The sequence below is a fragment of the Toxorhynchites rutilus genome, chromosome 3 (genome assembly GCF_029784135.1).
Source record: "Toxorhynchites rutilus septentrionalis strain SRP chromosome 3, ASM2978413v1, whole genome shotgun sequence".
Lineage (NCBI taxonomy): Eukaryota > Metazoa > Arthropoda > Insecta > Diptera > Culicidae > Toxorhynchites > Toxorhynchites rutilus.
In genome coordinates, this window is record NC_073746.1 from 201,286,614 (window position 1) to 201,313,612 (window position 26,999).

The 26,999-nt window shown below is 36.5% G+C and overlaps 1 protein-coding gene and 1 long non-coding RNA gene across 2 annotated transcripts in view; both read left to right on the forward strand.

Annotated features, from left to right (window-relative positions):
* Positions 1-1,424: 1,424 nt before the first annotated feature.
* LOC129777605 (uncharacterized) lies at positions 1,425-2,289 on the forward strand. Its single transcript, XM_055783977.1, has 2 exons — positions 1,425-1,700; positions 1,772-2,289. Exons 1-2 carry the CDS (start codon positions 1,451-1,453, stop codon positions 2,263-2,265), a joined length of 744 nt encoding a protein of 247 aa, XP_055639952.1. The 5' UTR covers positions 1,425-1,450; the 3' UTR covers positions 2,266-2,289.
* Positions 2,290-3,328: 1,039 nt separating this feature from the next.
* LOC129777607 (uncharacterized) overlaps positions 3,329-26,999 on the forward strand; it is a 31,100-nt gene continuing 7,429 nt past the window's right edge. The window contains exon 1 of the long non-coding RNA XR_008743265.1: positions 3,329-3,476. This is a non-coding gene — a long non-coding RNA (uncharacterized LOC129777607). The remainder of the gene's footprint in view (positions 3,477-26,999) is intronic.

The following is a 26,999-nucleotide window of genomic DNA, read 5'->3' on the forward strand; positions in this document are numbered from 1 at the left end:
CTCTTCTCTTTTTTCGCCTTCTTTGCCATGACTCGGATGGTTGTGTTAATTGCAATGCCAGATGCACTTCAAGTGAAATATTCGCTAGCGTTCACAGCTCGAGGGGAAACTTTAAACACTAAACGAGCAGAATAAGCGACCTTTGTTGTTTCGGGCACAGAAAGATTCTGAGAATTTTCCTCAGAGGAGATGCAATACTTATACGCTAGCGACAGCTTACTTGCTATGCTAGGGTGAAGTTTACTTCGCAAATTTTCTCTTCCCGCTATCCCCCTTCGTTGTTTCTGTTCTAGTGGCTGCATAAGATACCCGTTATTGACAGCTCTGTTCGGGAAAGTACACAAATGGACAGAACAAATGTATGGAAAAAGGGAATGCTTCAAATTTTCATCAATTTAAACCATATACAGATTATGGGATTGTAATGTATAGCATATCAAACAAAAAAAATCTTAGAAAATTTCCAATTTGATTGGTATGCAAATCGTTTAAATCCGTTCGTAAAAAAATATGTATATAGCTTCCACGTTTGCATGTATGGGCTGGCAGGCGCATCATATACATGCAATTTATATTAATTATACTTGTATGTTTGTGAATATAATCCTCAAAATAAAATCATTACACTAAACCTTCGTTTCAAACAACTTATACAGTAACCAAATCACGCAATAAACATAAAGAATTGCTGGGAATCTCTTATAAATATTTGTTCAAATTCAAAAAGGAGCTTAACTCCAGTTTTGTTGACATCTTTTATGCATTCAATTAAATCGTACGATAAATCATATACAAACATAAACATTCCCACCTTTCATCCTTCATTAAACACCTCGTAGTAGAAATCTGTCAATATGCATACACTCTCCAACGAAACATAGTGAAAAAAAATATATTCGTCGATGTAAACAAGCGGTGAAAAAGGAGACACTTTTCGACGAGTGATTTGTATGAAGTTCCACTGCCGTGCCAAGATGCTAAACTATAGGTGTTTCGTTCTTGACACTTTCATGACAATTCGCGTCATCGAAGGTACGGTGTCGCCACCTATGAAAGTTTCGCGTGTGAGTGAAAAATATGTAAACAAACCGTTGCATATTTTCTCTGTAATTAATATATTGATTTCTCGAAAACTTGTACCGTGTTTATCTTACAATTAGTGGAAATTGTTGAGAAATAGTTTTTCTTAGCTGTTTCGATGCTCCGAACCAAAAATTTATTGTCATTTAGTAGTGAAAAAAAGCCGTTGAAGTACACCCTCTGTCAATCTACCTGCGAGAGAGGTAAACCGAATTAATGAAATTTAATATAAAAATATCCGCTTAGTGTTCATAAAATACCTAAAATACAAAGATCTGGCTTCTATTCAATCAGTGCTCTAATATTTTTCAAAATATTTTCCTTAGAACGTGTGAAATACGTCAAAAGCTGCGCAAATTGCCCGGAGCACATGCAAGTCGGACGAAATTTGCTTGAAGCTGACTCCGAACAATCTGCAAAATTCAAAAGCCGTATTGTTTGTGTCGTCCTCGGATGTAAGCAGAGATATCGCCCCGGAATTTCTTTTCATGCCTTCCCTCCGAAAACGGACAAATCGCGGTATCTAGACTGGATCCAACGACTTCGGCTAAAGATAGAACCTACAAAAACCTCCCGTATTAGTAGCCTCCATTTCACCGTGTCGAACTTCTACTCTCCAAGTATGAAGTGTAATACACGCCTTGAAGCAATAATATTATAATTTTTTTTATTATTATTTTACTTTTTATAGCAACAAGCCGTGCCACTGATCGCTTAATTCTTAGGCCATCAGCAGTTCCCGACTTGAATTTGCCACAACCTCCCATCAGCGAAGCCAGGAAAAGACTTATTGAGGGCCGTGCTGAACGTGCTGCAAACCGTGCCAAAGTTGGGGCAGCGATGGACCAGAGACATGATACACCAAACCTTTCAGATCTTGCCATAGATGCTGAATGTGCAGATCATCCCGAAGTCTGTGTTTCTACAGTAGAGAAAGCAGTTCAGGTAGACACTACGGATTTGGATAAACTTAAAGTCAAGCGTATCTCAGCGATCTCCTTTGGAAGCGATGACGATCTTGTATCATGGACTGGACTTAAATCAAGAGAAATGCTCGAATCTATTGTCAAAGCAGTGACTCTCGTGAAGCAGTATCGTCAAAAGCCTAAATCTACAGTGAAGCTAGAAGAGGAAATACCGGATTCCTGCACAATAGACATGTTAAGAATATATTTTTTTAAATAAATAGGCCTTTACTAAAGTGTTTCTTCCCTGAAAATACCTTTATTAAACAAGTCGTTTATTAGTAGCCCCTTGAATAGTTCAAAGTAATTCCTTAAGCACAGAGGCGAATTAATTACTTATGATTCAAAACACGTTATTGTGCATTTTGCACCAAGTTGGACTGTTTCGGCCTGTGCGAAAATATGAATAAAAGTGCGCTCTAACATCGAATCATGTTGGTCACGAATAAGTGCGCTGAAGACAGCAAATCGATTTGATGCAAGGTCGCACTTTTATTCACATTTTCGCACTTTTGAAAAAGTGTGAAACAGTCCAACTTGGTGCAAAATGTGCAATAATAAAGAAATAAAACAAAACATACTTAAGCAAATGATACAAAACAACCATTTGGAGAAGGAGATTTTCGTACGAATTTTTATTGTATGGGGTTCCGGGCTTGGAGATGATGACTGGAGGCAGGACGAGAAAATACTGAAGCCTTCATCGTGAACTTCTTCAACACCAACTATTAAAAGATGTTCAGCTTTGAATACTCTTTCGCCTTCGACGACTAAACGGCTTCCACCCGCAGCGTAATCGAACACATCCGCAAACTCCACAGCCACGTAGCAGGTTTCATTTTCTCCGACTGATGGCTCCTGATAATGCATGAAACAAGGTCACATAAAAACACTTATAAGTAAATTCAGCTTAAGCTACGGCAAAGTTTTTTTCACTGCATAAGGAAAACTCATTTTCCAACCGTTTGGAAGATAAATTTTGCACACAATTATTAATTTTTATTAAAATTTAGTATCCTGAAAGTTTGTTTACTTTTTCACAAGTAAAGACAGTGTCCTTTGGATGCGGTAAGAAAACGTTTTCCCCTGCAGTAAATTTATGTGATTTAACTAAATAAGCATCCTAGAGGATAGTTCTTTCGATACATACTCACCATTACGAAAATTTCTGCAAATAACGTTAAAAACGGTGCGTTTAAAAATCACATTCTTTTTGCAATTCTTTGTTGACATTCGCTTCACGCATACAAGCTGTCAAATTCAGCTTCGTAGTCGCGAATACGTGAGACGAGTAGCGAGACGTAGCTTTCTGGATTATTTACTTTTTGTTTGGTTGTGTGGTTATGGTATCAACTCGCTGAGGAAAACAACTGAAGGAAGAAATCAACAAATATATATTCGTGAAAAATAGTGTACTATAGCTGCAATAAGGTATTTATATTATATATTATAACCGCTCCATGTAATGTAATTAAACATACACATCTTCTTCTTCTTCAATGGCACTAACGTTCCTAGAGGAACTTCGCCGTCTCAACGTAGTATTACTTGCGTCATTTTTATTAGTACTTAGTTGAGATTTCTATGCCAAATAACACGCCTTGAATGCATTCTGAGTGGCAAGCTCTAGAATACGCGTGATCACAGTGCAAGTCGGAGAAAATTTCTTTGACGAAAAATTCCCCCGACCAGAACGGGAATCGAACCCGAACACCCGGCATGTTAGTTATGACGCTAACCACTCGGCCAAGGGAGCAAACATACACATACTCTTTACAAATACACAGGTCGAAGGTTGTGCAGGCCACTGATCATTCAACAGAAGCCAAAGGTTGTACCGCTCATGGCAACTCTACACGAGCTGAAGATTGTACCGCCCAGTGACCATTCTACCCTGGATTCCTCGAGTCAAGAGAGACGCACCACGATTGATATGAGGTACAGACTAGGGGGGCGTTGCTGATCAATGGTCAGTTACACTCCAATAGGAAGTATCCCATGTCGGCCACACATACATAGTACTGGAGACTGCAACATCCCAATTATGAGATCTTTGTAATACTAACCTCGAGCCAACCGCGAGTAATCGGTTACACATTACTAACATAGTTGTAAGACAAAAATTGTCAAAATATTGGACTCCCGGCCCCGTCAGGCTAACGCCACAAATTATATATTTAATATTTTTGGGGGACAGTGAGGATTTGATGAGCTTGTGAGTGTGATAAAAGTGCTATAAGTCTATGAAATCTGTTGTCCAACTCCTCCACAGATAATCGTTCATCTCGCGGTTCTCTATCATGCCAAAATTATATTGTGAATATTTTATTTACTTCAGATGCCGTATTATTGTGCAGTAAAAGGATGTGGAAACAAGGTTCTCATAACGAAAAATAACCCGGACATTGTTTACCACACTTTTCTCCGAGATGGAGATAGACTTCTAAATGGATACTTTTTGTGGCCAATCGAAGGATTGGAAACCTCAGAAAAATCAAGGTATATGCTCACGTCATTTCCATAGCAGCAGCTACGATGACCGACATCAAATGCGCCATGATCTTAATGGTACGAGGAAATATAGGATGATGAATTCCAAAGTTAAACTTTTTTTCTGCCTTATATGTATCAGCCATTCTATGTCGAACCGATATAGTGGTTCTCCGATTTTCGTGGAAAGTGGTAGATTTGTTCTTTATTGTAAAATATTAGACCCGTCTTTTCTTGTTTTTTTTTTTATTAGGGCTGTGTGGTATACGTTGCAAATCGTAAATATTGTCACCGGATTAAGGGCGTTGTAGTGATGTAGAACGTTGAACTTTTGACTAGTCTGAAATCGATCCACTGCCGCAACAATAAGAAATTGCTCACCGTGCAATTTTTCGAAATGACTGGTATACTCATCGGCAGTGCGGAAAAACTCTCGGCATACAAAGCAGTAGCGCAAAGAGGGGTCCAAATTGTGTTTCAGCATACGTTCCACCGTAGCCACTTAACGAATTTCTGATAGAATTCGATTCGCCACTACCATGTCTTTAATTTCCTTCAAAACTTTGTCGTTTTGTAAAATTGCATCCAGCATACGCAGGAATTTGTTTTACTTTTTGGAAGTCAACTCTGAAAAATCAACAAATATAATCATTCTTTAGCGGAATAAATATATCAAACCGACCTACCAGCGTGATTGTTCTGTTCGTGCTGCTCCAGTAGGTTTCGCAACCGCTCCATGTTGAATTTAAAATGATTTGGTCGATTACCATTGGCATGCTGTTGGATTGGCTCATTACGTGTTATCAAATCGTGGTTCATCAGCACCCAGCCCAACTCGTCCATTTTGTGTAAGAGACGAATGAACTCTCAGAGTTTAAAGTCTCTCTAATTCAATACCTTCCTTCCTTCCTTCGTCCATTTTGACACGAGTGTTGCGGCGCAGTTTTATCTCTTCGAAAAGTTTCTCGCGTAGTTTCCGTTTCATGATGTCTCCGTCCTTGATCAGATTGTGCCGATAAAAGTGCGATTCACATACAACATACACGTCACGTTCACGTCCCGTCACGTCACGATACGTCAATGATTCTACCATGCAATTCTCATGAAAACATTCACATACACCAGCAACGTAACGATCCGTCAGCATACGTTCAACGAAAACGACCGGCAGGGTTTGTAGAAAAGAATAAAGTGCGATTCACATACAACATACACGTCACGTTCACGTCCCGTCACGTCACGATACGTCAATGATTCTACCATGCAATTCTCATGAAAACATTCACATACACCAGCAACGTAACGACCCGTCAGCATACGTTCAACGAAAACGACCGGCAGGGTTTGTAGAAAAGAATAAAGTGCGATTCACATACAACATCCACGTCACGTCTACGTTCCGTCACGTCACGTTACGTCAGTTATTCTACCATGCATTTCTTATGGAAACATTCACATACACCGGCAACGTAACGACCCGTCAGCATTCGTTCAACGAAAACGACCGGCAGGATTTGTAGAAAAGAATAATTGACGGAGACGGACGGCTCGTTTGGTTTTTGTCTGGGCTTTGTGTCTCGGCTTTTGTTTTGATTTGGTTGTACAGTAATTTATATCTAATTCGACATTAAGCTAATTGAACAGATCTGTGATGTAATACGTTTAATTGGAAATTTTTACCTGTTATTGGACATTTTTGTAAACATTGAGTTCGGAGCCCAAATTATGGCCCCACATTGAAAGTCACCACCAGTTGCGAATGTCTAATTACTGGTCAAAATCGACTCCAATGCGACACTAAATGGTGCCTCAGCATATCGCATGATAAGTAACTTACTGTACTTTTTATGCCAACATATCTCTTAGCTCCAAATTTCGGAGTGAAAATCATTCGCGAATAGCTGAGAGAAATATTCTATTTATTATTATTGTTGAATAAGGGTCGGACTACGGGGTTTAAGTAGTTAAATAATTGAATTCAATGATTTTCATTGAATTTTTCAAAATTTAGAACTGATTCTAGGCATGCTGATTTGAAAGAGGGCATTGCAATTTAAAATTGTTGTAGGTGGCGACACCATGAATAACATTACATAAATAATTCGTTTGACATTTGACGTGACGGTGCTGGTGGAAGCATTGACTGCATGTGTGAATTGGTGGAGACGTTGACGGAACGTAGACGTTCTTCTCCGTAACGTTCTATGTGAATCGCACATAATTGACGGAGACGGACGGCTCGTTTGGTTTTTGTCTGGGCTTTGTGCCTCGGCTTTTGTTTTGATTTGGTTATACAGTAATTTACATCTACATCGACATTAAGCTAATTGAACAGATCTGTGATGCAACACGTTTAATTAGACATTTTTACCTCTAGTTGGACATTTTTGTAAACATTGAGTTCGGGGCCCAAATTATGGCCCCACATTGATAGTCGCCACCAGTCGCAAATGTCCAATTACTGGTCAAAACCGACTCCAATGCGACACTGAGTGGTACCTCAGCATATCGCTTTATAAGTAACTTACTGTACTTTTTATGCCAACATATCTCATAGCTCCAAATTTCGGAGTGAAAATCATTCGCGACTAGTTGAAAGAATTATTCTATTTATTATTATTATTGCATAAGGGTCGGACTACGGTGTTTAAGCATTTAAATAATTGAATTCAATGATTCTCATTGAATTTTTCAAAATTTAGAACTGATTCTAGGCATGCTGATTTGAAAGAGGACATTGCAATTTTAAATTGTTGTAGATGGCGACACCATGAATAAAATTAAATAAATCATTCGTTTGGCATTTGACGTGACGGTGCTGGTGGAAGCATTGACTGCATGTGTGAATTGGTGGAGACGTTGACGGAACGTAGACGTTCTTCTCCGTAACGTGCTATGTGAATCGCACATAATCCGCGTTGACGGCATTGAGCTTCGTATTACGAAATGGGGGAGCAGGCATGACAATATGGGTTTGCAAAAGACATGAACGTGCTTTTAAAATAAAAATTATGAATGAAAATTATTTTTACCAAACCAAATTAGTACTCTAGGTAAACTAAAATCACTTTTGCTTGCAAGTAGTAAAAAAATATCATACACAAATTGTGTTTAAAGATAATTTTGTATTATAATGGCAAGTTTTGGTGAGAATATCTGAAAATTGATAGAAAATAGTTTAAATTGGGGTCAGAACAGCGTACTTATAGAAGGCAAATAACGCAAAGAAAAAAATTTCATTCAAATTTTAGCAATTTAAAACTGCCTTAGGGTCGACTAATCTGATAGAGAATAGTTGCTCTCATACAAACTAATATCGTATCCAGATGTCGACACCATTCCGCCGTCAACGCGAATTGACGGAGACGGACGGCTCGTTTTGGTTTTTGTCTGGGCTTTGTGTCTCGGCTTTTGTTTTGATTTGGTTGTACAGTAATTTACATCTACATCGACATTAAGCTAATTGAACAGATCTGTGATGCAACACGTTTAATTAGACATTTTCACATCTAGTTGGACATTTTTGTAAATATTGAGTTCGGGGCCCAAATTATGGCCCCACATTGAAAGTCGCCACCAGTCGCAAATGTCCAATTACTGGTCAAAACCGACTCCAATGCGACACTGAGTGGTGCCTCAGCATATCGTTTTATAAGTAACTTACTGTACTTTTTATGCCAACATATCTCCTAGCTCCAAATTTCGGAGTGAAAATCATTCGCGACTAGTTGAAAGAATTATTCTATTTATTATTATTGTTGCATAAGGGTCGGACTACGGGGTTTAAGCATTTAAATAATTGAATTCAATGATTCTCATTGAATTTTTCAAAATTTAGAACTGATTCTAGGCATGCTGATTTGAAAGAGGGCATTGCAATTTAAATTGTTGTAGATGGCGACACCATGAATAAAATTAAATAAATTCGTTTGGCATTTGAAGTGACGGTGCTGGTGGAAGCATTGACTGCATGTGTGAATTGGTGGAGACGTTGACGGAACGTAGACGTTCTTCTCCGTAACGTGCTATGTGAATCGCACAAAATTCGTACCACGTACGATTCTATTTCATGCTTTTGCCCTGGTGATAAAACAAAAAAAAAATAACACTCTCTTTTAAATGTTCAATAAAACCACATACGATTAAAACGCTGCTTGCTTGGAAAGAAAAGCATTGATTGCGCGGCTAGAAGGTAAAATGTACTCAAAACATCCTTCTGCACTGTTTTTAATTCGACCGCTGATTGTAGATATCTGAAAAAGTAGAAGCAATTATGAGAAATTGTAATACGAAAAAAAACCACAAAATAACCTGCCTACAGAAAAGCGCGAGCAGCTATTTTGCCAACGAATGCATTTGTCACCAAAAGATATGATTTGTTTTGTAAACAAAATTGTTTTTTCACGAGCAATGGCCGAACAGCAATTTTGATATTGCGGTCCACCTATAGTATAACGTCTTGATCGTGGCATCGTTTTGAACAAGGTCCTTATATAAAAGTATAACAGGTGAAGCAACATCATCACTTCATTTGGAAGGGGATTACGGTTTGTGGAGCGGGGGTTGTTTGTTTTGTTATTGCTAGCAAGGCGCCTAGAAGTATACCCTAAAGTGGGCCAACTTGCCAAAACCACTCTTCAGTCATCTTGGAAGACCTTTCGACGAGCCTAGTGATCCCCGATAATCGTTCGATTAATCGATTAATCGAATACTTCATACAGAAATCGATTATTAATCGAACGAATACTGAACAACCAATAATCGAAGCGAACGAATAGTTTACGTCGATTAATCGATCCAAGCCCAGAGCAAAAAAAAAGTACGGCCACTGCAGTTTTATCCTGAAAATCAACCAATGACGGCGCTCCCCTTAACTCGTAAATGAAGCTCAATGCCGTCAACGCGAATTGACCTTCCTTTACGAGTTTAGGGGAGCGTAAAAGATAATAATTGTTTTTCAGGCGGAATGAATACGGTTTTGATTCCAGATGGCTTTCTAACAAATTTGAAATATTAGTCTAACTTATTATTGCTTTCAGTATGACGATTAATCGATTAATCGATTATTTGGGGCGATTAATCGTATCGAATAACAAACTGCTGAAAAGTATTCGATTAGTTGATGAACGATTATTTTCAAAAATCGGGGATCACTAGACGAGCCGTCCGGTTTAGATTTCCCGAGGCATGAGAATCGTTGGCCTTTTTAACAGTAGGAACAGCTAAAAATAAACAGTTTTGTGTAATGTGTAATTGCAACTATAATATGAATTTGTTCAAATTTACCTGTTTGTATCAGTTTTCAACGATATTGTACTTTCAAGTCATCGATATGAATGAAATGAATGAATGAAACAATCTGGACTGAAGTGAAGCGAGCAAATGCACATGCTTTTAGTATTCCTGTTTAGGTCCTGTCCAATGAATCGAAGCCATTTTTTCCGAGTAGTCACATTCCTTGGGGATCGATGGAATGATAATTTGTGGGATATGTTTTTATAATTCGAGTTGGACTAGAGCTCGGGTATCAATGACCGAACGCTCACGCATCCGGGTGCCACACATCGAGCCATAGAGTTATCTGAAAATAGAAATATTTTATATATATTCCTTCGCAGTCGAGCCGCCGTAAAAAGACCACTTTAAAAAGCAACACAGAAACAACACATCCTGGGTACTAGTTCCGTTATTTTAACTTTAATGGCTCACTAACTCCTCTATCTCACGTATTATTGACGTATGTTCAAATAAAAAGTAGCAAAATACGTAATATTTGCAACAAAAAAAAAACATTTGTCATGAATTGCTTTGCGATCGCTGCTTTCCGTTAAAGTTAAAATGTCATAGTTGAGAGTGTATAAGTGAATCGTGTCGGACACACTCCGAGTCCAGGATACCTTGTCATAAACGTACCCTGGGTATTTTCGAAAAATGTCCTCAAAAAAATGACAAAGCGTGAAGATCAAAGAAAAAGGAAGCTCTGCGCTCTCGATGTCATTTTCGAGCAAAAGAATATATTGTTTGGGACTTTTTCTGTTATGGGCACCTTACACGATCAAAATTATTGACAATAAGGGTCTTCAATATCGTGACAGCTAGGCTTTCGACATCCGATCTAACCTCAATCAATATTTTGCCACCTTACACGGTCAATATCGCCCTCAACCCGAGACAAAGAAAGTATCCACGATGGCTAGTGGGATCCAAACTATTCTCCATCAGATTAGAAGGCTAAAAGGCAATTTTCAATTCGTAACATTTGAATGGAAATATCTACTTGGTATTATTTAATTACTTGAAGCGCGTAGTCCTAACCCTTAACCTATTTCCTCTGAATTTTCAGATATTCCTACTAAAATTTATTATTATAATATAATGTAAATTTCAGACACAATATTTGTATGGGATTTTCTCACCACTTGCAAAAAAAAGTGATTTGCATTCACATAGAATACTAATTTGATTCGGAAAAGTTAATTTTCATTCATAATTTACACTTTAAAACTCGTTTTTCCTTCTCAAAAACACATCATAATACTCGCTTCACAAATACAGACTGTTCCTTTCAGTTTCAGAGATGCCAGATTATTTTAGTTTGCGAAAATATATGCAAGTTATATTATCTGCAAGCAAATGTTATCCATAAATAAGACTATGACAGTAAAACCTCGGTTATCCGCGAGCGGGTGATCCGCAGCGCGGATTATTCGCGACTGCGAGTTCCATAGTGAATCAATACCCAGCAAACATTAAATCGTATAACAAGCGTATATATAACATCATATGCCCAAAAATTTGGTTGGCATATAATGCGCCTAACTGACATATGCATGCAAAAGTGGAGGCCATATACATACATGGCAAATGCTTACCGAATTTGTTTGGATGAATATGCAACTTTGACCGGCTATAATAGCGATTATGTTGAATCGAATTGCGATCTAATATGAATATATTCATGAATTGTCAAAGCACCAAATACGACTTTTGCCATACTCATATACGATTTATTACAGACATAGAAAAAAAACAAATGGCGCAAAATATTTTCATGGAATGATTATTATAGCCTCACGAATCGCCATTTTTATATATGAGTATTTATGTTTGTAGAAATAATAATTGTTTGATTGACTTGTGTTGGGCGTGGAATATGAATGTTTAAAATGGCACAGATTGGTGTTTGGTGAAAACTGCTCCGATGTAGGTTCGAACTCCGGTCGTCTGGATTATCATCCACCAGCTATCTCGCGCGGCTATCTGAAATTTAATTGGACAGCGGTTAAAACTTTCGAGTGCATCAGCATTTCATTGACATTTCAATATGATGTAATATGTTCTTTATTAGGATCTAATATGATTTACTGTTTCATGATTTTCTTCAGCATGCAACACGATTTACTACAGTACTGAATCGATTTAAATTATACGCTTATGCGACACACAAACTGCATCAGCGTAATATACGCATATGATGCGGATTAAATATATTTTACGACAATGTACATCGTAAAATTGATGTTTATTATACCGAATTGCGACTTAATTCGATAATGGTATATAAAATCGAGTTTTTACATTTTATGCGATTTCGAATATAAACGACACATACTTTGATTGATATTATATGCGATTATGATTTATTCGGATTTCTTGTAAGACTTGGCACGTGCAAAATTATACGATTTAATGTTTGCTGGCTAGACCTTTCCGGAATTTGTTAGTGAGTGGACGTTGTTAAGACGTTGTGAATTTTCATCCACCCTCTCACCATCACATTGTCAGTTTACTTTGAGGTTTTGATTTGTATCGTGAAAAGTACCGTATTTTGCTATTTAAAGTACGGTAATTTACATTTAATGCGACATTTATCTAGTTGGTCAGACCTGTAATGAGACACGTTTAATTGGACATTTTTACCAGACGTCGACACTGTACCACTCTCGTCGTCAGTGCACAATTACAGGTCAAAATCGCCTCCAATGCGACACTGAGTGGTTCCGCGGTATGTCGCATTAAATGTAAATTACTGTATCAGTTTTCCAAAACAAAAGCTTTCATTTATGATTCCAACAATTTCAGAAGTTTACAAATTTTAATTGCAATCGCAAAAAAGACTAACAAAAATTAAATGTCCGCTTGCAAATCTGGCAACTCAGTCTGGAAGTCCGTGAAGTAAAACGTCAACATCATGCATCCTTATGAAATGTCACGATATTGATGCTCGAAAATCAGAAAATCCGGATTTCCGCGTCGTCGGCCATGTTCAGCTGTCATTATGCTCTCAAATGTCATCATATTATCAATAAAGTTGAACGTGTAAGGTCCGCTTTAAACAAACAAAAGAGATACGGAACAAGGTGTTGTCGAACATAGATGAGCGTGTGGTATACGCCAGTCTCACGACTGATTCTGTAGCAAGCACCAATATAATGTCCCATCGAGATGGAGGAAAGAAGGTGTATGCAATAGTGAAAATAAACAACCACATTGAGTTTTATTGGTGTGGTTACATTGCTTCCCCCTTGCTTCGTTCGAGTTCGTCAGCTTCTATCGAACAAAATTGTTTGTTTCTTATCGTTTTGTTTCTTATCGTAATCAAATTTTCGTGCGTACTCCGAACCAAAGTAACCTTAGTTTTGAGTATTACTCAGCTCGTAATTAAGTTAGCAACCCGTCCAAACCCTTGATCTGTAGATAAAAGTCCACAATTTGACCCCCTAAAACCACGACCGCCTATCTTTAATAGTTTTCCCAAAATTTTTATTTTTGTAAAAACCTCACTTTCAAAATATCAAAAAATGGTCGCCAAATACGGAACTTTGAGTTAGACACGTTGAAAGTTCTAACAGCTATTGTAAAACCACCATTATTCTTCTCACACATTTTTAGTAGCATTTTCCATGTCACTTTCAGCATAAGCTTTCCGTTTCTTTGCGTTGGAATTACCAGCCATCACGTTTTCTGTTGTAAACAAAACAGTTCCATATTATGCAACTTGGACTTTTTTTTTAAATGACTATAAGATCATTTTAAAATGAGTTGACATCAAATCCAAGTATATGTTCTGAAAGTACTACTTTTATCTTTCCAACAATACCGAACAACATAAACTTTCGAAACTTTTTCGACTCGAAATTTTTATATTGAAAAATCATAGAAAAAATCATCACAAATCACGTTTTCGTTGATAACAACCACAAATATTATCGGACCACCACCAGATCTCATCAGGCGTGGTTATTTCACTAAAGGAACAACTTCCAACCATCGCCGGTAGAATGCGCTGCTTACTTTTCGAGATATTGACGCGTTTTATATTTGGAACCCGTTCCATATTTAGGTCCGCTGCCCTATTCTTATATCTTTTATTCTTGGATTTTAGAGGAGCTTTATGGAAGTTTATTTATTGTCCGCAATTGTAAAAAAAAGTTAACACAATAAGGGTGCTGAACATTTCATTATTCTAAAACTTGAACGTAAGAAGAAAACTTTTCGTCTCAATATAGGTCATACGGAGTCAATCAAATTTATTTTTCAAGTGCATTTTACATGAAAAATTTTAATGAATTTGTACTTTTGGCTGTTTTAATGAGAAAAACGTTCAAATAATATAATTCTAGAGTTGAGAATCCAACTAAATTCGAAACTTATGGACATACCCAGCAAACATTAAATCGTATAACTTTGCACATGATAAGTCACATATAATTTCGTATCAAATCACAATCGCATAAAATATCAATCAAAATATCGATCATATATATCTAAAATCGCATAAAATGCAAAAACACGATTTTCCATGTCATCGATGGATTGAGTGGTAACGTTGTCGTATCAAATCGCATATCAGTCCAAAAAGCATCGCATATCGTTATATACGGCTTTATATGCGTACAAAATATGGCATATACGTATATCGCCTCCACTTTTGTGTGTATATGCTATTTATCTGCATCATATATCATACAAATGTGTCTTGGTTGTATGTATATCGCCTCCAATTATAGCTATTCATACGACTTAATGTTTACTAGGTATACTCATATACAGCAAATCGCAAAAAAAAAATCATTTCTACATCTACTTGAAAAACAAACAAAGAATCTTCAATTCAGACGTTGTAAAATTGAGTTTCTCTTAAAAAGAAAATTGAAATCAGTTCAAAATGCTAACAAATAACAAAAATCAATCTCCTAGTATTTGTTATAGTCCCCCTTTAGCGTCCATCATGCGTCGAGGCGAGATTTTTGATCACTGTAAACTGAGTGCACTCCTAGATCTCCTTAATCGCCGTTTCGAGTTCTGCTTCGTTCCCTGGATTTTGATTCTTCAGACATTCCTTGCTTCCCTACCATAGATGCTCCATAGTGTTCAAATCCGGTGATACAATCTTTTCTTTATTTCGTCAAACTATAGTAGACAACAATTACATACATTATATTACAATTAAAATATATTTAATGAATAAGTTATAGCTATATTTATGAAAATCAATTATTAGAGGTATCATGTATTTTGTATCAATAATGAATTACGAAATGCAACGCAGCAAACATATATGACAAAACTGTGATTCACGAATACAATGATCTTTCATTCAATGACTTTTTCAATAATTTCTTCGTCATTGTCACATCAACTACATTACTGTCGCATCAACTACATTACTACATTTGTACTGATTCTATTCGATTGGAGTGCAGTTCTTGATAGGGTGCCCTTATATTACTTATTATAAAACTTATATACAATGTTTTTATTGTGTATGTATCCCTCAAATTGTAACTAAATCTTTTTAAGAAACCGAGCATACTATTCGCTTTATTGATCATTGTATTGTAATGTTCGCCAAAAGTGAGTTTCGAATCAAGAATTATACCTAAATCTCTAATTTTGATGCATCTCTCTACAGTTTCAAATCCTAGAGAACAATTGAAGTCATAAGTTTCGTGTTTTCGAGTATACGATATAATATTACATTTTTTTCACATTAATATCTAAAATATCATTCGAAGAAATCATCTATTTCTTGTTGGAAAATCACAAGGTCACTACATTTGGTTACTTCCATGTACAATTTCATACCATAAGCATATATTAGAATGTGAATTAGATGTAGAGGGCCTAAGTGAGAACCTTGTGGTACTCCGGATGTGACATTCACAGGGCTAGAGATTTTTACTCTAAAGCGAACAAACTGTGTTCTGATTCTACCCACTCCAATAAAGTTCCAGTTACTCCCATACGTTGGAGCTTGAAAATAAGCATAGTTATTTATGTCAGAACGGTTACCCGATTTGAATATCGGTAGTACGAATGATTTTTTCCAGACAGAAGAAAATATTGCGAATTTTAGCGATAAATTGAAAAGCCAGAACAAAGGATGAACGAAAGCCGATGCCAACTTTTTCAACAACATTGGAGGGATACCATCCGGCCCGAGACATTTAGATGAATCTAGATCCTCCAGCGGGATAAGAAGTTCGTTAGCGGTAATATTATCAATTGAGACCGAGTTTGCACACTCGGGTAAAAATGAAAAATAATTATAATCTCGAACCACGTTATTTGTTGTGTAGTTACCTTGGAAAAACGGGTGAATGTATTGCTAATATCACTATCATTTGATCCAACGTATTCTCCAAATTGCATACTTGATGGGAAATTATTAGATTTCATCTTATCGCTGGAAAAATTGAAACATTTCTTAGGATCGTATTTAATATTATTTTCTATCCTTGTAATATAGCTTTCATATTGTAGTGATATTTCCGCATCAAGGTTTTTACAAATATCTTTTTATATGGTTAAATTATTCAAAGTTTCGTTTGCTTTGTATCTTTTATGAGCTTTTGGTTTTTTGTTTTTGAGATTTTTCATATCACGAGTGAACCATACTGGTGTTTTTGAATTTGTATCAAGTTTTTTCTTTCTTGTTGGAATATGTTCGCTTATGATTCTATACAGATTATCATCAAAAATTTCAACAGCTTTGTCTATGTTCCTTTCATCTTTAAGTAGAATTGACCAATTTATATCATTAAGCTAACAATTAATTTGCTCGTAGTCTGCCTTTTTGAAATCAAAATTTATCTCAAAATCACAATCAGCGGGGCGTGTACTTGTGCTATCGATAAATAAAGAGTATTCTATAGCGGTGTGGAATTTTCAATTTTTCCAAAGAGGATGTTCAGCTTTCAAATTGCGGAGGTGTATTGAGTTGATTGGGACATTATAGAGTAGGAACTCCCGCACGATGAGATCAGTCTTCTTCGGTTCATTATCCTGTTGGAAGTAGTAATCACGAAAGAGACCCAATTTTTGCACGAGACACTGAAGGTTACGTTCCAGGATGTTCAATGAAGCCATCTTGTCCATCGCCGAATCGATAAACCTCATGGTTCCAGTTCCAGAAGCCGCCATCGTACCATACGTCATCTGACTGCGATTCGTTTTTTCTCTATGTGACTACTCGGACACTCTATCCAACGTTTTACCGATATTTGATGTAATACAACGACTTTTGATATTTGTTGATCCGTATTTTTGTGATAAATTGTACCATCATCGCGAGGGGAGCTTACGCACTGCCAGCAACAATGGAGTCTATTTATTTTGCTTGCAGTCGTGTTGTGGATAAGGCAGACGAGATTATGTGCAATGGATTCTTGAAATCATCCTTTCATATAAAGTGCCTTTCTCAATCCAAAGCAATGCGGAACACCATTGCTGAATGTTCTGAATGTTAGCTCTTCTGGATGTGTAAAGTCTGTACGAAAATGATGTCTCACGCTAATTTTCGGCAGGCTATCGCATCCACCAACAATGTCATTGTCTCGTTGGCCGAAGAACACACCAAAGCGTTGGATGAATTAAAAAAGGAATATGCACTCAACACAGCCAAGATCAACATTATCCTACAGAGAACCCTGGCACATACACCATTCATTCCGCGATCTGAAATTTCGGTGCCATCGAGGAAACTGTAGAGTACAGTGTAGAGCACAGAAAATGATGATTTAATATTTATCACTTTATTCCTCAAAGCTCATTTGGCGATTGAATAAACAAAAATAAAATAAACAAAAATAAAAGAAGAGTTTCAGCACTGCTTCGAACAATGGAAAAAACGTATGGAAAGGTGTGTGAGGAGCCAAGGGAAGTATATTGAAGGGGAGTATATCGTTGTACCGTAATTTTTAAAATATAACCCTTTTTCGTAACCAGTCTCGTTATTTAATAGCCATACATCGTACATTATAACGACGAGTTTTGGTAGAAGTCTTGTGGGCACCTTACACGATCAAACTGATTGACAATAAGTGTCTTCAATATCGTGACAGCTAGGCTTTCGACATCCGATCTAACCTCAATCAATATTTTGCCACCTTACACGGTCAATATCGCCCTCAACCCGAGACAACGAAAATATCCACGATGGCTAGTGGTGACCTAGGTAGTGCGGACTGAATCAAAACGGCTGTCAAAAAAGATCCAATTGAAATGTCAAAAGAGATCCAACGATCAGGAGAGTTATTTTTCTTATGATAATCAACACTATAAAAGAGGTATTGTTGTCAAGGGCAAAAATAAGTAAAATTATAAAATGAACGAACTACATTTTTCCGTCAATTGTTTAATTAACCATTGCATCTCTAAAAGACCATCTCAGCCTTTCACTGAGCAACGCATTTTTAATGTCCCCTCTCTTTGTCATAACGTTTTTCCGAACGTAATAAAAACAAACAAAGTCAGAGTCACGTAAATGTTTACTCCTGCGATTTGGAAATATTCGATAAAAAGTGGAAGGAAGAGCTGCCAGATGATTTTTAAAAAAAGTCTGTAAAAACATGTGAATGTCTGTTAAAAATGTGGAAAAGTCTGTAAAAGTGTGCAGATCTATAGAAATGTCTTTTAACGTTAATTTTCACTTATTCATTAATACTTTGTACATCACGATGCACGTAAGATTGTATTCTGTATATATATATACAGCCATTCCATGCCAAACTAATATAGTGGTTCTCAGCTCTTCGTCAAAAGTGGTAATTTTGTTCTTTATCGCAAAACATTAAACTCGTATTTTTTTAATTTGTCATTAGGGTGCCCATTTCCATTTTAGGGTGATCCCAAAAATCATTTTTTCCACTTTTTCCCAAAATGACTTTTTTCAAAAATTTATAACTTTCGAACCACTCAACCGATTTAGATGATCGACATATCAAATTTAAGCCAATGAGCTTTAATTGAGAAATATTTAACTTGCATATAATATGGATCCTATTTTTAATATGGATTGAAAGCTGAGAACTTTTGCATAAAATATCTCGATATCAGAGATGCTATTTTTTTCGTTTTTGAAATATGATTTTGCAAAACTAATCGATGGTTCGAAAAACAATTTTTCCCCATTTTTCCCACTACAAAAAGTCATAACTTTCGAACTATTGGACCGATTCATATCATCGACATATCAAATTGAAGCTTACGAGATATATTTTTTTAAAAAATATTACTTTTGCGAAAAAATTGAATTTTGTTTTTGTAATTATGGATTGAGTTAGTTTTTCATAGTTTTCTCGGTTAAAGATAGGAGCGCTATATTTTTTTATATTTTTTTATGGAAAGCTGAGGAGTATTTACTTAACATATCTCGATATCAGAGATGCTATAATTATTGTTTTTAAGTTAGAATTTTGTAAATTTAACATGTTTTAAGTCTTCGATCAATATTCATATGTGACTAAACTAGACCTATGCTACTAGAATCCAATCTTCCCGCAAGTGTGAGTTTTGCTTATTGGCTTCAATTTAATATATCGATCATCTAAATCGGTTCAGTAGTTCAAATGTTATGATTTTTTGCAGAAAGTTATTTTTGGACAAATGAGGAAAAATGATTTTTTTTTTAAATCATATCTAAAAAACGAAAAAATAGCAACCCTGATATCGAGATATGTTGTGTAAAAAATCCTCAGCTTTCAAGAAAAAATATAAAAATATATAGCGCCCTCTAGTCCAAAGTCATAAAAAAAATAAAAAACGACTACAATCAATAATTACTAAAATATAATTATGTTTTTCGCAAGTTAAATATTTTTTTATAAAAGGCTAGGTCAATTTTATATGTCGATCATCTAAATCGATTCAGTGATTCAAATGTTATTAATTTTCATTTGTCATTTTTGGGAAAAAGTGGAAAAAAATTATTTTTCGGACCACTTAATAACTTATGTGCTGTAAGTGTGTTTAAATGTTTCAACGATCTACACATACATACATACACATACATACACAAACATACGCGTTGTTAATTTTTATAAAACACAGTATTTCTCCGTTGATATATTGGACATCCACCAAGGCTTGCGGTCTTGTCGTTTTTATTTTAAAAAAAATGCAGTGTATATTTTCCATCCGCCATGCAAGGCTATACAAGTTTTAGACCACCACACGGCCATGAACCATGTCTGTCGTAACAATATCGAACAGTAACCCATATTTCGTCATAAGCAGACCCGAAAGCAAATGTAAGTTGTTGAAAATAGAATGAAAATTTTTATTCGATGTTGTTTAAATACATAGGTTGCATAGTCCTGACCCTAACTTCACTATTTTTCAATAAATCTCCTTGCATTTCAGCAAAACAATCTTGTCTAGAACAGAAAATAATTATCAGAGACAATTTTCGTTCAAGATTTTTCCTTACCTGCAGAGAATGCAATTGTTCATTAATTGTGAATAACCGTATCCTCTTTTTCGTCTGCAATGATGTCAAGGCAAAAGTACTTATGTGTATGAGTTCCAAACATCATACACACCAGATGGGCCAACAAGAAGGACTGCCGGGCCACAGGTTGAGTATCGCTGGTCTAACGTCATGTGTATTGATATATACTAAATATAATAACTTTTCTGTATTAAAACTATGGAAAAATATCATATGGTGAGTCAAATATTTTTGATGTGATGAATAGATGTGATGAATGTTTTACAGATATGTCTGTAAATTTACAAACATATTTGTAAATCTGGCATCTCTGGTGGTCTGAGAATTTATTGCAAGAAATCGCTTGAAAACATGCAAGAATTTGCTTGAGAATGAAGTGGATTGAGTCCGCACCACTTAGGTGGTGACATTCGAGTTTGGGATCCAAACTATTCTCCATCAGATTAGAAGGCTAAATTGCAATTTTCAATTGGTAAAATTTGAATGAAAATATCTACTTGGTATTATTTAATTAGTTGAAGCGCGTAGTCCTAACTTAACCTATTTTCTATGAATTTTCAGATATTCCTACTAAAATTTATTTTTATTATATAACGTCAGTTTCAGATACAATTTTTGTATGGGATTTTCTCACCACTTGCAGAAAAAAAGTGATTTGCATTCACATAGATTACTAATTTGATTTGGAAAAGTTAATTTTCATTCATAATTTACACTTTAAAACTCGTTTTTCCTTCTCAAAAACACACCATAATACTCGCTTCACAAATACAGACTGATCCTTTCAGTTTCAGGGATGCCAAATTATTTTAGATTGTGAAAATATATGCAAATTATATTATCTGCAAGCAAAAGTTTTTATTCGATAAATAAGACTATGACAGTAGAATCCCGATTATCTGTATCTGTATCTGTACCCCGATTATCAGTATCTGTATCTATTTCTGTATTGATAAAACATAGTTTCTATGATTAAAAATCATCCCGATTATTCACGGATAATCGGGATTCTACTGTAACTTGAATTAACACGTTATGTTTTTTCACCTGTGATTTTCCCAGATCTTCTCATTCTCCAAATTTTATAGCGGAGTGTGAAGAAACACACAACTTAGACTAAAGTGGCTGCCCCGCTCGCTAGCGCAAAGAATGACCGAGTTCAATGTTAAAAACATTCCTAAGACGTTGTTAATTTTCATTCACTCTCTCTCCATCACATTGTCAGTTACTTTGAGGTTTTGATTTGTATCGCGAAAAGTACTGTATTTTGCTATTTTAGGTACAGTAATTTACATTTAATGCGACATTTTTCTAATTGGACAGACCTGTATGCGACACGTTTAGTTAGACATTTTTGTAAACATCGAGTTCGGGCCCAAATTATGGCCCCACATTGACATTCGCCGCCAGACGTCGACGCTGTACCACTCTCATCTTCAATGTCCAATTACAGGTCAAATCGCCTCCAATGCGACACTGAGTGGTTCTCCGGCATGTCGCATTAAATGTAAATTACTATATCAGTTTCCAAACCAAAAGCTTTCATTTATGATTCCTACAATTTCAGAAGTTTATAAATTTTAATTGCAATCGCAAAAAAGACTAACAAACATTAAATGTCCGCTTGCAAATCTGGCAACTCAGTCTGGAAGTCCGTGAGGTAAAACGTCAACACCATGCATCCATACGAAATGTCACGATATTGATGCCCGAAAATCAGAAAATCCGGATTTCTGCGTTGTCGGCCATGTTCAGCTGTCATTATGCTCTCAAATGTCATCATATTGTCAATAAATTTGACCGTGTAAGGTCCGCTTTAGCGTGGAAACACACTAGACGGCTCTACCGCGCGATTTTCACAATGACAAGTCGCAGCAGGAGCTCGATGTAAAACACATTCAGCGGCTTTCGACGGTTTCACTATCTGCCATTATTATATGTTTATAGACGGATGCAAGACGATTCTATGGTACAAGGTACAACTGTTTGGACAGTAAGATGATTAGAGGGGCGGTATATAAAGACAGAATGATGGGAAACGGAAGAGGGGATGTTTACCTGAGCGAGAGGGAGAGAGAACTTGATCACAAACGTCTGAAATATTGCATTTCTCGACAATTTGGATGGAATACGATTATCCGCAGCTACATGACCGCAGAGTGGATTTCACGTATTGGCTCACCTGAGAGTACATTTATTATTGGCTTGCTTTATTTTCACCTTTCAAAAGCGCATAAACACTAAAGGCCCATTTATACGTTGCTAGTAGCTGGCTTCACAATGAGCAGCTACTGACCCGGTGAACTCGCTTGACAAATGGTTGACTCGCCTTGTCCGTTCACACAATGTGAGCTGCTGGCAAGAAACTAGATACTACGGCACAGGTTTTCCAGAGATGCCAGGCGGTTTTTCAAATGTCCATCAAATCGTCAGAAACAGCAATCAGATCCGAATTTGTCAGATGATTGATCCGAAATCGACTTCTTTATTGGCAGTTTTCGTCTTAGATTTTCAGTTGAATTTATCATTACACAATTTTATCGCTAAACACACACTGGCCGTGTTTAAAAATACTTTGTGCTGAATTTCTTTGAACTGAAGGTACTATCCGGAAAAAGCAGAAAGAAAAAAGGATTCGGTCCAGGAATTGGATGCAAAAAAAAGGAGCAACAAATACAATATTGAAGTAACTCTACGATGATGATCCCCGAGAGTACAGAGCAGTGTTGAGAATAACACCTGAAAAAGTGAAAAAACTGTTGGATTTAATTGCTCCACAAATACAACGCAAGATACACTCATGAGGGATGCTATACCTACATAAGTGAAACTAGAAATGTTGTACCTTTCTTCTGGAATATCGTTCAGATTATTGTCGATATTTTTTTAGAATCTCGAAAGCATCCATAGCTAAAATAATTCCGAAAGTATGTAGTGCTACAAATGGCAGTCTAAAAGATTTTTCAAATTTTGAATTATTTCGCCTTGACAGCAGCTTCGTGTACCAATTTGTGAAATGAAAATGATAGTAGATTTGCAGGAGGAATAAATACGCCTCAAAAACTAAAATAATGAATGAAAATCTACTTTTTTAAATGGAATATGTATTCTGTTTTTTAGAACAATACTTTTTTTGGAAGTTGTGAGTGAATTTCGAATGAAAATTGTGCCCGATAATGATTTTATATTTAGAATCCCAAGAAAACTATCTCAAAAAGAAAACGTGCCCCACCAGCGTGCAAAACAAAATAAAATGAGTAAAAAAACTTTTTAAGTTAAACGGTTTATTTGTGATTAAACATAATAATGTACTAAAAGCTAGAGAAAATAATTAGGCAAGTTGCAGTTAGTAGTTATCACACCTCTCCTTCATTAGTCTAGGGCATTGATAAGACTAAAATAAAATAGTGGGACATATGATGAAATCACTAATTGTGGATAATGAAAATGAATGGATTTTATAATTTAAAAAGTTTTTGTTTACTCATTTTATTTTCTAGTTTTTAGTACATTATCTGTTTCATTAGAATATTTCTCTACAATAAAGGCATTGTACTGTATTCTATCAGTCAAAAAATTTCATTTGATACCGATATTGAGTAGATTGCAGAAAATACATAGTGTGTTCTCCAAGTCAAGTTCGTTGGTTTGATACACATATCTCAATCAACCTTTTTTTTGAGATGATATGGAATCAGCGATTTTGAGCGGAGGCCAAATTGGATTTTTCAAGATAAGCAGTTTTAAAATGACAGCAGTTCCTATCCGGTCAGTTCCTATTGGTCAAATTTCTATTACTGTGGGACAATCCTACAGACATACATACATACATACGAACAGTTCAAGCTAAATAAAACCGTTTAATAAAGTATATTGCTATTTTGTGATTGCGGCCATCTTGGATTTTAATTTTTCATGATCTACTGTGATCTACTATTCAAGCCCTTTCATTTGATACCCATATTAATGGTGTTTTGACATAATATGTAGTCCGCCATTTGGTAGAATTTTGATGGATTTGCATTTTTCACAAATAACCGTGTTCTGCTAGTCAATCCCTTTCATTTGATACCCATTGTTACGGGGGTTTCGGAGGTTCTATTCAGCACGCGTTTTTATCAATGTATAGCGAGCTCAAAGCTGTATTTATTAAGAGAAACAATAATTAAACAAGAACTTTACATTATTAGGTTTTACCTACATTTGATCTCCTCGTTTTAAATTCAAAGCACGACAGGATGATTCAATTATTTAACAATTTGGGAATTCAACTTTATTTTGGGTTCTATCTCTACTCCTTTTTTGTGATTAGCAAAGAATGTGTGGTACGAGAGAAGTTTTCAGAATGACAGTGATGACAGCTAGCTGTCAATGATTGTCTGGGTGCGTCATGGAGTGGCACCGTCCGGATGCGCAGGTTCAGATCAAGTCATCAGTGGCGTAGTTTGCTTCCCCCCAACACCCATATTAATGAAGTTTTGGGAAACTATGTAGTCCGCCATTTAGTAGTGGCAGCCATCTTGGATTTGCATTTTTCTTAAATAACTGTATTCTGCTAGTCAAGCCCTTTCATTTGATACCCATATTGATGGGGTTTTGGAAAACCCACATTGATGAGGTTTTGAGGAAGAAAGGGATCCGCCATTTTGTAGCGGCCTCTATCTTGGATTTACAAGATAATGAAATACGCAGTTTTGTAATGACTACAGAGATAAAGGTGTGTTCCAAATTTCAGATCAATCGGTCAACAAGAAGGGGGTCAAATTTCTACTAATGTGGGACATGTTACAAACATACAAACAGATTACAGGGCAAGCTAAATAAAACCGTTTAATAACAACGATTCCGCTTAGAAACTATGAGGGTTTTATTTGTTTTTTCAATAATTTTCAAGTCTATAATAATCTTCGCATATTTTCAAATATCTTAAAAATAGAGACATGTAAAGACAATGTAAAGATTTGGCATCCCTGATTCGAGCGCTAAATTCTGTTTTTGACGTTTTGAGGGATGCGAGTGCGAGTAAATTCAAAAAAATTTGAAGTAGCTCGCACGCCGAATCACACATGACACTAAAGCCGGGTTCAGACGGTGCGAGTAAGCATACGAGTCGATCTAGTCAGTTACTGCAGTGCAGCTACTCACACCGTGTGAACACATCATTCCAGTTAGTGTCATGTGTGATTCGGCGTGCGAGCTACTTCAAAGTTTTTTGAATTTACTCGCACTCGCATCCCTCAAAACGTCAAAAACAGAATTTAGCGCTCGAATCAGGGATGCCAAATCTTTACATTGTCTTGACATGTCTCTATTTTTAAGATATTTGAAAATGTGCGAAGATATTTATAGATTTGAAAATTATTGGAAAACTAATACGTTTTCTTTTTGAGATAACTTTATTGGGAATCTGAATATAAAATCATTATCGGGCACAATTTTCATTCAGAATTCACTCACAACTTGCAAAAAAAAGTATTGTTCTAAGAAACAGAATACATAATCGATATAAAAAAGTAGATTTTCCTTCATTATTTTAGTTTTCGAGGCGTATTTGTTCCTTCTGCAAATCTACTATCATTTTCATTTTCCTCATCTGACAAATTCGGACCTGATTGCTGTTTCTGACTATTTGATGAACATTTGAAAAATCGTCTGGCATCTCTGGTAAACCCGTGCCGTAGTATCTAGTTTCTTGCCAGCAGCTCACATTGTGTGAACGGACAAGGCGAGTCAACCATTTGTCAAGCGAGTTCACCGGGTCAGTAGCTGCTCATTGTGAAGTCAGCTACTAGCAACGTATAAATGGACCTTAACTGGCATGATGTGTTCACACGGTGTGAGTAGCTGTACTGCAGTAACTGACTAGACCGACTCGTATGCTTACTCGCACCGTCTGAACCCGGCTTAAGCGTAAGAACACACTGGACGGCTCTCCCGCGCGGATTTTGCAAAGACAGACCGCCGCGGGACCTCGATAATGAAATGTGAATGCGATAAAACCAGCCGGGTGACGTCTTTAGAGAACCCCCATTGAACTGACAGGAGCCAACATATCGGGTATCCCACTGACATTTTCCCTTTGTTTTCTTATGAATTGGGTATCCCACTGACAGTTCTGCTTGAGATTTTGCTAACGATCCTAGCATCAATCATAGCACCCGGCTGGATAAAACACATACGGCGGGGCGGGTGCGTACGGTTCCAAAATCACTGTTGTACGGTTCCTCGTTCGCTGCGGTGGCCCGATGAAGATGATGTGCCGCAACGGTTTTGTGAGAGTAGTAGTGTTTATGCACTTGTGAAAGGTGTAAATAAAGCAAGGCAACAATAAATGTACTATCAGGTGAACCAATACGTGAAAACCACTCTGAGGTCATGTAGCTGCGGATACTCGAATTCCATCCAAATTGTCGAGAAATGCAATATTTCAGACGTTTGTGAACAACTTCTCTCTCCTTCTCGTTCAGGTAAACATCCACTCTTCCGTTTTCCTCAATTCTGTCTTTATATACCACCCCTCTAATCATCTTACTGTCCCAACAGTTGTACCTTCTACCATATACTCGTCTTGCATCCGTATATAAAAATATAATAATGGCAGATAGTGGAACCGTCGAAAGCCGCTGAATGTGTTTTACATGAAGCTCCTGCTGCGACTTGTCATTGCGAAAATCGCGCGGTAGAGCCGTCTAGTGTGTTTCCACGCTAATACACTCGTGAATTTATTGATT